Here is a 13,872-nt window from a genome sequence, read left to right as displayed (position 1 = left end):
TAATAAACGTTGAAGAAATTCAGCTTTCGCCCTCAACATCACTGCTAATTATTGTCAATCAAAGCAACCAGCACAGAAAGCTTTGCTTACATCGATTCACACAGTGTGTGGGATCTGCATAATTTTTTTTTTCTCTTTCTGTGGACGCTCACCAGCGACGCAGACGCGAAGCAGCAGGTACCATCTTGTGTCATGTTGTGCCAACATGCGATACTCTCCATGGCTTTCGCAATTGGCGCACCGATGAGATGTGCTGCGCAGTAACGGCAGCAGATAGAAACTCACGTAGGCAAACTTCTCACCCCACCTTGGTTAAGGGCACAAAGTAAGACATTTAGGAGGTGAAACTCCCGTCAGCGCGAGCGAGCGCGGGCGGCCAGATAAGGTCACAATTGTTGTATGCGCCGACCGGGCCGTATACAGTGGCGGCGCCATACGGCACGTCATAGAAGCCGCAGTGAAAAAAAAAATGCAGCGCCACCCGGGCAGGCGGCTTCGGCGCGCTCTCAGCGGCGGTAATTTCTTTCCAGGCAGATGCATAGCGGGAAGACGTGGAACCTACTGCGGCACCTGCTCGACGAAACGAAGACCAAGTCGCACCAAAGGGACAGACTCGCCAAGCTCATACATCGGGCGGTCTCAGCACACGGCGTCGACGAAGTCACCAGGTGCATTAACGACAAATACCTGCCGACTACACCTACCGAACAACACGCGCCGTACAGCGGCCTGCCTAACGCGAACCTCGATCGTGACATCGACGTCGAGGAGGTACGCGCGGCCCTGCACGACCTCAACAGCCGGTCGGCAGCCGGCCCGGACCTCGTCACGAACAAGGCGCTCAAGAACCTCGATGACGGCTCGATTGAAAAGCTCGCAAAATACTACAACAAGTGCTGGAGAGCGGGAGCGCTGCCAAAGCTGTGGAAGACAGCCAAGACCATCCTGATCCCCAAGCCGGGGAAGCCGCCGGACACGGATAACCTCCGGCCCATCTCGCTCACGTCCTGCGTGAGCAAGGTGCTGGAGCACGTCCTGCACAACAGGTGGCAAGACTACCTGGAACGAGAAGGGCTGTACCCGGCCACTTTGATCGGCTTCAGACAGCATCTCAGCACGCAGGACGCGATGCTGCAGCTCAAACACCAAATCATCGATGATGGCGGCAGCGCCCGCGACAACAAAGCCATCCTAGGGCTCGACCTGCAGAGCGCCTTCGATAAGGTGAAACACTCGGCGATTCTGTCCCAAGTCTCCAAGCTCAACATGGGGGAAAGATCCTACAACTACATCAAGGACTTCCTCACGGACAGGACCGTCGAGCTACGAGCAGGCGACCTACAGACGCAAGAGAAGAAGCTCGGGAGCACCGGAACACCACAGGGATCGGTCATTTCGCCAATGCTGTTCAACCTGGTAATGATCGGAGTGGCCGAAAAGCTCGGGTGCATCGAAGACGTCAGGCACACCATCTACGCGGACGATATCACGATATGGGTGACCGGTGGCAGCGACGCCCACATCGAGGGCGCGCTGCAAGCCGCCGTCGTCGCAATAGAGGACCAGCTAGAAGGCACCGGACTGAGATGTTCGCCGAGCAAATCGGAGCTTCTCATACTCCCACCTACCAAATACAGCAGAGGCAAGACTAGACAACGCGAAAACGAAAAAATCAGAATCGTGACCAAATCCGGCAACGTAATCCCCGAGGTCGGCAAAATTAGGATCCTAGGCATGGTCATCGAAAAGCACGGAAGGAACGGCGAAACCATCACCCGTCTCAAGGCAAAAACAGCCAACGCGATTCGACTCCTCAAACGAGTCACTTCCCGAAAGGCTGGCATGAGAGAGGAGAGCCTAATTAGGCTCGTCCAATCTTTCATCATCGGCCACGTCGCGTACGTTGCAGCCTACCACAGATGGCTGCAACACGAACGAAACAAAATCAACGTGCTCATCAGAAGAGCGTACAAGACAGCGCTGGGCCTGTTCGAGTCCACAAGCACGTCCCGCTTGTTACAACTCGGGCTACACAATACGCTCGAAGAAATAGCCGAAGCGCAACGGACCTCTCAACTGGAGCGGCTGTCCATGACCAAAGCCGGGAGGAAGATACTGGACGATCTGGGAATAAGACGCTCGAACGAGGTGGAGATGAAGCTCCCCGTCCCCGAAGAGGTCCGACGCCAGACCAGAATCGACCCCATACCGAAGAACATGAATCCCGAGTTCAACAAGGGAAGAAGAGCGGCGAGGGCCAAGGCTCTCATCGACCAGCATGCCAACGACGAACACGCGCGGTACGTGGACGCGGCCGAATACCAACGGAACGCCTTCGCAGCGGTCGTCATAGAGGCGTCAACCGGCGCCACGAGGACGGCAGCGAGCGTGAGAAGCACCGAAGCGGAGCAAGCGGAGGAGGTAGCCATCGCCCTGGCCATCGCCGACGCAGACTGCCACACGGTGCTGAGTGACTCAAGACAGGCGGTGCGAAACTTCGCCAAAGGGCAAATCTGCAGGGAGGCTGAGCGCGTACTGCGAGCGGTAAAACTAGACGAACGAAAAGTACGACTCAAGTGGTTCCCGGCGCACGCGGGCGACGCGTTGGAACGCAATGAGAACCATAACGAGACGGCACACGCCGCGGCGCGAGCGCTAACCAACCGCGCCCCGGCGACAGACCGTCCGACGTGGTTCGGAACCAAGGACCGCATGACGGATTACAATGAAATCACGAAGGCCTACCGCTTGGCTCGCAGGACTCTTCCACCCCCGCACCCGAGACTGAGTCGAGCGGAGGCGGTAGTACTGAGACAGCTCCAGACCGGATCGCTACCGAGCCCGAAACTGTTGACTCGCATGTACCCCGAGACATATCCGACAGATATGTGCAGAGTCTGCCGGAGGGAGACCGCAGACTACACGCACATCTTGTGGGACTGCATTAAATATCCAGAAGACGCTAACTCAAGAACACTCCCACCGCGGCTCGAGGCAGCCGCGAAAAGCTACGACCGAGACGATCAGCTCTGGGCCGTCCAGCAGGTCCTCGAGGCGCTCGAAAGGCACGGACCCAGCGAGCCGGCAACGGCGAGCGGAGACCCGCGCCGAGTAACGGCACCTTCGAGGATGACGTAGGCCCTCGTCGGGGCGCGCGAGCGCCCAACTGCAGGCATAAATAAAGTTTCTCCAATCCAATCCAATCCAATTCCAGGTCGCCAGCACGATAACGGCTCCGCGGGCTTGTGACCTTTTCTGGTCGCCGCAAACAGCGGAGTTTCCACTCCTAAATGTTTCTTGCTCCGTGGTTAAGGGGTACTTAGCAAAGCAAATTTCCGAATTATTCTGCATGGAAAATGCCGCCCAAAAAGCAGAATTTCGATCGTTATATCCAATATACAGGTATAACATATAATTATATATGTGTTTCTTTTTCCTCATGGCCATAACGCATAAGTTGATACTCTGAAGCCAACTCATCGTAATAACCAATATATCGTTATATGTGGTATCGTAATAAGTTTACTGCACTGTATTAGTCATTGTGATGCCCATGTTGTGCGGGAAATCCGTGGCTTCACAAGTGTTGAAATGGGTAAGCACCCATGGTGTAGAGAACAAGCCAGTAACCTGGTTTCTTCTTCACTGCTTTCTTTAGGCTGTCAAAGCAATTAGGTTGGGGTGCATGCACAAGCCTCCTCATACTTGATTATTGTGTTCGCTCAGCTTTCCTTGCAAACAAGATGGTCCAGTCATCCGCCTTCAACTGTTGCTGGAGCCTTCTGGCTTTGTAGAGTACTGCACACCAATGTTCAGTGTTTCACAGTATTTAACAGTAATGAATAAATGCATTTGCACAAGTGGTGTTGAGAAAGCAAGAGAGTACACTGCTAGTCCAGCTTCTGCTGAAGGTCGGTTTGAAATCGACTGTGAGCCTTTGTTTGAGTGAAAACTCAACACAACACGTAGGCTTGCCCCTAATAAGCTATGTATATGCTGTCAAAATGCTGATGGATAAAAGCAACCAAAGGCGGGAAAAAATAAAATTGCACTTAATATTAGTTGAATGCAATCCTTAAAAAAGATACACACTCCTGGGCATATAGTAGCGATGTCTGAGGCATCGTTATCCCTTTCAGCATCATTGACGTACCTATACATTTTTGCATTTTTCCCCCACCGTGTCACTGATGTACCCGTACATTCTCCACTCTCTTTACTCGTATGTGCACAGTAATACAAGGTGGATGAGCTCTGAGGTGGTTCTGCCATGTGTTGTATATTTCTGGAAGCATATTTTCTTCTCCAATTCTGCTGGGTCTGGGTTTTTGGTAGTGGTAGCAGAACTTGCCCCTTCATAGGCATGGTTGTGGCAAGCGGAGCACGCGCATTTGCAGGTGGGAGGGGTGGCTCCCGGACTTTGCAGACCACAACAGTAGCAATTCTCACTTCAAATAGTCATGCAGTAGCATACAGCCACCACTCTTGTGCATTTCTGCTACCTGCTAAAATATATATTGTAGTGAAGAGGAATGCCCGGCGCCGCAGCCACATCGCCAGTCACCCGGGAGGCGCGAGCTCGAGATTGCCTGAGCTTCTCTGGTTGAGACACGCTGCCTGCTGGGCGACTGGCGATGTGGCTGCGGCGCTGGGCATTCCTCTTCACTACAATATATATATTGTAGCAAAGAAGACTAGCGCGCCCTATAGACGAACTATCATCCTCGGCCCGCCGACAAAGAGGGGCTCGCGCTCGCGGTGTCTGATGCTCGACCGAGACGGTCGCGTTTCCGAGTGCTCAATAAACCACGTTACAATATATATGTATATATTATTTTTCTTGCTACATCTTCCACCAACTCGGCAAAGGTGCACCTCCTTTTCAGCAACTGGTGTGTTTTCTCCACGATGGCTCTGCCTTCTGTCATATCTTTTTCATCTGTGGCTCCCTGTTTCATTTACTGATCTCTTTGCTTCGTCTGTTCGAGTTTGAATAAACGAAGGCACTCCTTCCTTTAGTGTGGCCATGTGATCGCTTTGAGATGGCTGCTTGCACTGGGCCCTTCAACTGTTTTTGGAGCGGCGGCTCTTCCGGCTACAAAACAAGCAAGGCTCGGACTCCGAAGATGTCACTCTGTCATCTGAGGAACAGGCAACTTCAACCGCATCGTATTCTAACCCTAACCCCGTGAAAAAGCACTCAGAACAACAGTGTTTCTGAGCCTGCTGCACGTTTTATTCCTTATGTCATATAGGTATGTGAGGACCGTACAAAGAGTGCATTGGCCATTAACCATGTCAATTTTTACGTTCCGCAGAACCAAAAATAAACTGTTGTGTTAGTTTTATATATATCAGAGGGAGTGGTTATGTTATGTTCGGAGTGTTTATGTTATCCAAAGAGAATAGAAGGGAGGGGTTAGTAAAATGCACAGCAAATAAAATGCCTTTGAAAAAAATTGCAAATCGAGTCGGACATTCTCAAATACGAATAAAAAAGGAGATGCATACAAAAGCAAATATTTTCGAATATGAGCTATTTCTATCAACTGATAGCAAGCTCAGTGGTACGAGGCCCGAAATTTGTCGCAATTGAGATTCTCTCTCAACAGCTCGTAAGTCAACCTCAACGGTCCTGACATACTCTCAGCCCTCGCAAGAAGCCCGTGTTGTGTTTCACTGCTTTAAAGAGCTTATTTTGGTTTGTATGAGGGACACTTGTATCTCGGCATCAGCCAACACTGTTTTTTGAGCTCAAGCTCCTTCAAAACGGTGACAGCACACTTCCTTTCCCATTCATTCCTCAATGCGTAGGTCCTTTCTGTTCTTGTACTCCTTCCGCCACTCGTTCGCCCCACGGACCATTTGAAGCATCATCTTGGTCAGTTGCACAGTCCACGTCCGAGTTTTCGAACTCCGAAGGGGCCGTGAAAACGTCAGAAAAATCGGCCAGTTGGAAAAAAATAAATGCATGTCATTTACTTCCCTTATTGCTCAAACCGCCACAGGCACATTCGAAAATGCTCTGAAGGCCTGTTGGTACACGCATGTATAATTAAGGAATAGATACTGTATCACGCGGAAACCCACAAGGTGGAGAGAAGTCATTAATAATAGGAAAATTAGACATCCACCCATTCGTAGCAATTGCTACAAAGCAGCACTTGTAGCAATTGCTATGAACGGGTGGATGTCTGATTTTCCCTTAACTAAATACTGTTTCCCGTGGCAATAGCCCCTTCCCACGCTTGTTATGCTTCGCTGCAATACTTTTGCATATGCTTCACCAAGTAAGATTTCTGTACAGAGGCAAAGCTGACTTTCGGGAACCAGCATTATGCAACGCACCGTGCTTTCCAAGCTTTTAAGTCAATCGCAAGAACCGCAAAGGTGGAGTGCGTGCCTTTGCTGACAGCAGCGAATTCTTTCAATAAAAAAAAATATGGCACCCAGCGGCAAGAAGCTTCATAGCGAATGTCGAAGCAGCTAGGCCTAGCATTGCCGCAGTGGTGGCTACGGCTGCCAGTGGATCTGTGTGCGAGAGCGCCGGTTTGAGGCGGCGAGGTAATCAAAATGGCAGCAGTGGTGGCTTTGATTAATGCTGTTTCGGACCTGCAGTCATGGCAAAACATCTGGAAAATCGGACGGTGAAGAGTTCTTGCGTCCGAAATTTCAGACGTTCTGATACATTGACTCTATGGGGTACGTGGTGGTGCTGCGAAGCCGTCGAAATTATCGAGAATCCGGAAAGTCGGTCGTCGACTGTACACTGGCAACTCCTCCAGCCGACGACAGAAAGTCAAAGACGATACATTATGATTCCTGTCTGTTACTCGAGCCAGCATTACCACGGCTTTCGACCCTTTCAATAAAATTACAGCTAATTTTTCCTGATAGAAGCAAAATTTCCCGAGTTTTCCTGAGTTTTTCCCGACTGCTCGAAATTCCCAGTTTTCCTGGTTTGTAGACACTTTGATTACAGCGCAAGGGCTGATGCTTCTGTTCACTGTCTATGGCAAAGCACTTCTGCAGAAAGGTAAAGTAAGGTTCATAAAAGGAAAGCTGTCATGCCCCCAAAAGTACAAAAGGAGACTCGTATTTCCCCTTGTAGCCTGATCCGATACTCGGGTGGATGACAATATCACTGCTAAAAAAGGCAGACAAGCAACCTTGAGTCATGACATGAACATTGTATATGCACATACTTACGTACTGATGGCAAGAGAAGAAATCAACCACCAGGTAGCTCCATCTAGCAGTGAATTCACAAGAGTTGGCAAGAAACCAATACATTTTCTATTGTTGATGCAAACACAAATCATCCACAAGGTGCAACCTTAGCAATGCCTGGTGTCACCTTTCTCAGTAATCCAGGGAAAACATGGGGAATACGGGAGATGGAAATTTAATACAATGAGCAAAATGTGAACAAGGTGAAAGCAGGAGCCTTTTTTTTTATCACAGTATATAGGCTAGTGCTTTCACCTTGTTCAAGTTTTGCTCATCGTCTTTCTCAGTAATGCCACACAACACAGGGTAGCCCTAGTGGTTAAAACCCAGTGAAAACACCTTGTCAGTAGGACATCCACATCCTATCCTAACGTCCACCCATCGTGTTGGAGACAAAAAGGACGTCCACTGGACTTCCATTTTTGGATATCCCGCCACAGACGTCTCAAGGATGTTGCACATGCACCTTTTTCAGCTTACACTACACATAATTGTCCTCCAAAAAGCTTTGTCCAAGTTTGTTCATAAGAGAAATATGTTTTACCATGTGCTTGGCTTACAATTTGGTGCCATGACTTGTGCGACTCATGTGTGTCTAGTACACAATTCATTCTGCCAACTTCAGTTAGCTCAATATTGCACCTGGCCTAGAAGAATGAGGCATACACCGTGCTGCTGTGCACGTGCACATCCACGTGTTTTTTGTGTGTGTTTTAACTTGCAGCAAAAAACATGTCTTTTAGCAAGCACCAACTAGGCCAACAAGCAGTTCTGATGCCCACGTAACATGTGCACACAATTTATTTGCTCCTACTATGTGTTCACTGCCCATTGCATCTGTCACACAGCAAACAAAGCGCAAAAAGCCCTGGCATGTCTGTGAAATGTATGCAGCATGTCCACATGTACGCAAGGGGCATCATGTCCATGTCCATAGGACATGAAATGTGCAATCAAATGTTTGTGCGATTCACAGAATATCCACTGGACGTCATTGCAGTCACTGGGTACGCATTTGCCAATTAATAACCCGAGTGACAGGCCCGCACCAAATGTCCAATAAATCCACCTGAGTCAGCCAAAATGCTACAGGAAAAAGACTCACCATGGCTGTGGTCTTGGCACTGCCATCAGTAACTTCAACAGTCAGGTTATAACTGGCACATGCTTCTCGGTCAAGTAGTCTTGCCAACTTGATAAAGCCACGCTCACAGTCAATCATGAACTTGCCTTCTTCATTGCCACCTGAAACACAAACAGGTAAATGGATGCCATACCGGCCAACCAGAGAACTTTTGAAATTCGTAATAATACGACCCCAATGAGAAAGGAGCTGGGCACACCTTCTTCCTTTCTTTTTTTTATTTGGCCATGAGTACACACTTGTACAATACATGTGCATTTTCTTGACAATGCAGCAAAAAGGCACCTGCAAACTTAGAGCAGCAGAGACTAACAAGCAACACATTGCTTTTACATCACAGTGGCTTTTTTGTAGTGCCTGCTTCAGCAACTTGTCTGAATAAACTTGTTCGAAACAAGTAACCCTCTGGTGTCCATTAGAAGACTCTCCCAGAGACTGGCGAGTTCGGGTCTTGTTTGCCGTACTCTGTTCAATGTTCACATTCAGTATTACTTCTGAAGAATTTACTGCATCCCCAGCATTATCATCCTGTGTAACCACAGCAACATGCACATATCTCTCAAAATGTTTCCCTGCTAGCCCTCTGTATGGCAAACATTGGTCTGTTCAACATGTCCAACAAAAGTTTTTGTGGTGCACTTTTTTTAATGTTGCTCCAGCTCGTCTTTCAACTCTCTTAAGGTTCTTTCTGCAAACAGAATTAGGTTTTCGTGAGAATTGAGGCAATTTTAATAAAATCTTTAAACAGCCTGGATTCATAAAATTGGCTAGAGTTAGCGCACACGCAAAACTACATCTCGAGCCAAAAAAGCAAGGAAAAGACATGATAACTTAACGGAGCCTTCAGGATGCAAACTCTACCATGCATCAGTATTGTAGTGGCGCGACTAACGCCTCCAGACCTGGCGAAGAAGAAGGCTCGTGTGCACATAGCGTGCGAAAAGAACATACTGGAGCTGTCATGAGCCAATAAAGAAAGAAAGGAGAAGAAAGAGTAGAAGATAAGAAGAGGACAAGAAAGCACGAGGAGTCAGGGGGAAAATAAAAAAAGACAGAAGTAAGAAAATAAGAGCTTCTGAATGAAAAGAATGTAATATATGAAAGAAAAAGTGCAAAAGTGCATGCGAAGCAACGTGGCCAACAGGAAAAAAACACATAGCCGAAGAGAGCAGCCCAGCTACGCTCTGAAACAACAAGGGGCAGAAGGTGCTGGAGACCGGACAAGGCGACAAGCCACTGGATGGCAGCAACCCAGTGGAAGCTGCTCTTCAACTGCCGCAGTCGCGAATCGCGATATGAGCGGGCACTCCACCGGAGACCGCGCAGCTACAGGTTGACAGAGCCATTTTCCGGACTGTTTGTGGCTACAATCCGCAGGCCAAGAGGAGTCGACCGGGCGATCCAGGCGCTTCAGTCACCCCACTGCCCTGACTCCCTGACCCAGTCATCATCATCAGCAGCAGCAGCAGCAGCAGCAGCAGCAGCAGCAGCAGCAGCAGCAACCTGGTTACGCCCACTGCATGGCAAATGCCTCGCCAAACTTCTCCAACTGCTTCAGTCATGAACCAATTGTGGCCATGTTGTCCTTTCAAACTTCTTAATCTCATCCGCCCACCTAACTCTCTGCCACCCCCTGCTACGCTTCCCTTCCTTTGGAATCCAGTCCGTAGGCCTTAATGACCATCGGTTATCTTCCCTCCTCATTACATGTCCTGCCCATGCCCATTTCTTTTTCTTGATTTCAACTAAGATGTCCTTAACTCGCGTTTGTTCCCTCACCCAATTTGCTCTTTTCTTATCCCTTAACGTTACACCCATCATTCTTCTTTCCATAGCTCGTTGTGTCATCCTCAATTAAAGTAGAACACTGTTCGTAAGCCTCCAGGTTTCTGCCCCATAGGCGAGTACTGGTAAGACAGCTGTTATACACTTTTCTCTTGAGAGATAATGGCAACCTGCTGTTCATGATCTGAGAATGCCTGCCAAATGCACCCCAGCCCATTCTTATTCTTCTGATTATTTCAGTCTCATGATCCGGATCCGCGGTCACTACTTGTCCTAAGTAGATGTATTTCCTTACCACTTCCAGTGCCTCGCTACATATCCCAAACTGCCGTTCTCTTCCGAGACTGTTAAACATTACTTTAGTTTTCTGCAGATTAATTTTTAGACCCACCCTTTTGCTTCGCCCCTCCAGGTCAGTGAGCATGCATTGCGATTGGTCCCCTGAGTTACTAAGCAAGGCAATATCATCAGCGAATCGCAAGTTACTATGGTAGTCTTTATTAACTCTTATCCCCAATTCTTCCCAATCCAGGTCTCTGAATACCTCCTGTAAACACGCTGTGAATAGCATTGGAGAGATCGTATCTCCCTGTCTGACGCCTTTCTTTATTGGGATTTTGTTGTTTCATTATGGAGGACTACGGTGGCTGTGGAGCCACTATAGATATCTTTCAGTATTTTTACGTACGGCTCGTCTACACCCTGACCCGGTCAACCATGGGCCAAACGTCGGACACAACAACGTCAAGCCAACGACGCATCGGCAGGCCCAACATGTCATCAGAAGCAGCGACAACTAGGTGAAGTGGCTACGTCGATGGACTTGATGTAAATATTTTGATCCTCATAACACATCGTGTGTAAGAACTTTAGACAACATTCACAATTAACTTGCTTTGTAGATAGTTTGTCGCGTGTTAGGTTTTTTGCTATTGGGTTTGTAACGCCTGCTTTCTTGATATATGTATTTTTCTTATGCTCACGCCCCATAAAGGCTTTTCCTAAATCAAACGTTCCTTGCATCATGTTTACCACCATGAGACTTTTGACAAAACAGTGGCGAGCTTGCCAGGATTTATTTCCTGAATACTCAGTCTCACACTTTTCAGGAACATGGATTATGAGAAGCTGTTGGGGGTAGCCAATTCTCTGGGGCTAAGCCGCGAAGAATCGCTTAGCCCTTTTGATCGAACGAAAAAAGAAGTGCGAGAAGCATGCGAAGTCAAAAAAGAACTTTTGTTGTTAAAGTTGCGTTTGGCTGATGTGTCTATCGGTACAGACGACGTGGACAGATTGTCTGTTTCTTCGGAAATGGAGCTGCAAAGAACAAAGACAATTTGTCCATGAAAGTTAATGGCTCCATTTGACGATAAGAGAAATGACCTTGATGCTTATCTGCATCGTTTTGAAAGAATTGCTTTAGGATGAGGCTGGGAGCAATCTGAGTGGGCAACAGTGCTTAGTTTGTGTTTAGTGAGAGAAGCCTTGAACGTGTTCGGAAGAAGGCCAGCATGTGAGTCAATGGACTACAACAAAGTCAAGAAAGCACTACTGCAGAGCTTCAGGCTAACTGCAGAAGGATTCCATGAGAAATTCCAGGATTGTAAACCAGAACAACCAGAGACTGGTAAACAGTTTGCTTGCTGTTTGACAAGTTATTTTGACAGATGGATGGAAATGGCAAACACAGAGATGACATATCAAGGAGTCAGGGAGCTCATTGTGATTGAGCAGTTCTTGATTTGTTGTAGCACAAAACTCAATGTTTTTCTTAAAGAATGCTCACTGAAATGTCTAGATGACTTTGCTGAATATGCTGACCAATTTCTGGATGTGCAAGGCTTGAAGAATTTAGGTCAAAACAAAACAGAAACTCATAAAAGAGAAGCTGGTGTAAGCCAAGTTAGGCAAGATGCAATACCTAAGGTACTTAGATGTTTCCTGTGCAACCACGTCGATAACTGTGCAGTAGATTGTCATGTAGGAGGGAACCGACCAAAGGCGCATATCATTTGTCAGCACTGCAAGAGACGAGGACACTGCACAGAAGACTGCGGGCTACAGAACCAAGAAAAGGCAGCAGGCGTGGTTTCCCTAAATGGTGGAAGGGCAGCATCATCGCAAGAAGAGGCCAAGGATACCCAGGATACACATGATGCGGCGGAAACCATGGTCTCCGACAACAAGGATGCATTCGAGCAGACGAGACTATCACTGTATCTTCCTGTAGAGGATGAGGAGGTCAACGGAATACCCTTTCTGTTCTACGAGATAGTGGCACCAACACGGCCTTGGTGAGACGGAGTTTGATTTGGGAGCAAGACCTAACAGGAGAAACAGCAACAGTTATCATGGTCGACAGCACGGTTAGGCATTTGCCCGAGGCCGGAATTCAAGTGTCTACTTCCTAGTACTCTGGATGGCTGATAGTCAAGTACGTAGATATGCCACTATATGATTTAATATTGGACAATCTACCTGGCGTAAGAAGCGTGGATGGCCCTGACACGAAACAGAGGAGCAGCCACGCCGACAGAGGAAAAGCGAAAGAAGAACAACAGGAGATCAATCCTAATATGGCAACAAAAAAAATGAAAGCTACGGAGAATAGTCCAGCAGTATCGTTGGCGGTAGCTACAAGATTCAGTAGGCAGCGAACATTGAGGGCACTGGAGGTACCTACAACCGAAGTACTTTCGGTGACACCAGCAGAATTTGCAGAAATGCAAAAAAATTCCATACATGCCTGCTTTGAGAAGGAAGGAAAGTCACGAACAAATAAAAGAGGAAGGACCATTTTTGAATTCCAGAGGAAAGATGGATTGTTGTACAGAAGATGCAAGTTTACTTCGGGCAGAGAAGTGATGCAGTTGGTGGTTCCTAAATCACTACGACAGACGGTCTTGAATTTGGGATACGACAGCATCATGGCCGGACACCAAGGTTAAAAAAAATGATGGCTAGGATCACAGAATTTTTCTGGCCAGGACTACAAAGCGAAGTGAAGATATATGTGAAATCCTGTGACATTTGCCAGCGGACGATACCAAGAGGGCGAGTGAATCGAGTTATGCTGGGGAATATGCCAACCATTGATATGCCATTTCAGAGAGTAGCAACAGACATCATAGGACCTATAAAGCCAATATCAGCAAAAGAAAACTGCTACGTCCTCACGATGGTCGGTATGGCAACAAGATAACCAGAAGCCATTGCCTTAAAAGACATAGATTCAATTCAGGTTGCCGAGGCTCTAATAGAGATGTTCTCTCGGTATGGTCTTCCCCGAGAAATTCTTAGTGACCGGGGATACAACTTCACATCTGACCTAATGAAGGAGTTCAACAGGTTGCTCTTGATAAAGCAGCTGCTCACAACACCATATCATCCTATAGTGAACGGCCTTGTGGAAAGATTTAATGGCACATTGAAGAATATGATAAAAAAGATGTGTCAAGAAAGACCTATGGATTGGGTTATTGTTTGCATGCTGAGAAGTGGCACAAGCAAGCCTCAATTTTTCACTGTTCGAGATGCTGTATGGACGCACGGATAGAGGTCTGTTAAATATACTCAAGGAGGTATGAGCAAATGAATGACTCAACACTGAAGTCAAAACGACATACATCTATGTGTTGGAACTTCAAGAGAAACTGGAAGAAATGTGCAAGTTAGCACATTGGAGTTTGGAGGAAGCAAAAAAGCTATAACAC

At 47.7% G+C, this 13,872-nt stretch overlaps 1 protein-coding gene across 2 annotated transcripts in view; it reads right to left on the bottom strand.

The window, feature by feature from the left end:
- Positions 1-13,872, bottom strand: part of LOC142578574 (fat-like cadherin-related tumor suppressor homolog) — a 512,562-nt gene that overhangs the window by 401,161 nt on the left and 97,529 nt on the right. For both annotated transcript variants that reach the window (XR_012827230.1, XM_075687953.1), the window contains exon 8: positions 8,336-8,475. Coding sequence is in view for 1 of the 2 variants with exons in the window: in XM_075687953.1 (XP_075544068.1) it covers positions 8,336-8,475 (140 nt within the window). In the remaining variant the exon portion in view is untranslated. The remainder of the gene's footprint in view (positions 1-8,335; positions 8,476-13,872) is intronic.

Source organism: Dermacentor variabilis, chromosome 4 (genome assembly GCF_050947875.1).
Source record: "Dermacentor variabilis isolate Ectoservices chromosome 4, ASM5094787v1, whole genome shotgun sequence".
Lineage (NCBI taxonomy): Eukaryota > Metazoa > Arthropoda > Arachnida > Ixodida > Ixodidae > Dermacentor > Dermacentor variabilis.
The sequence above is the reverse complement of the archived record's forward strand: the minus strand, read 5'-3'. Positions and strand labels throughout refer to the sequence as shown.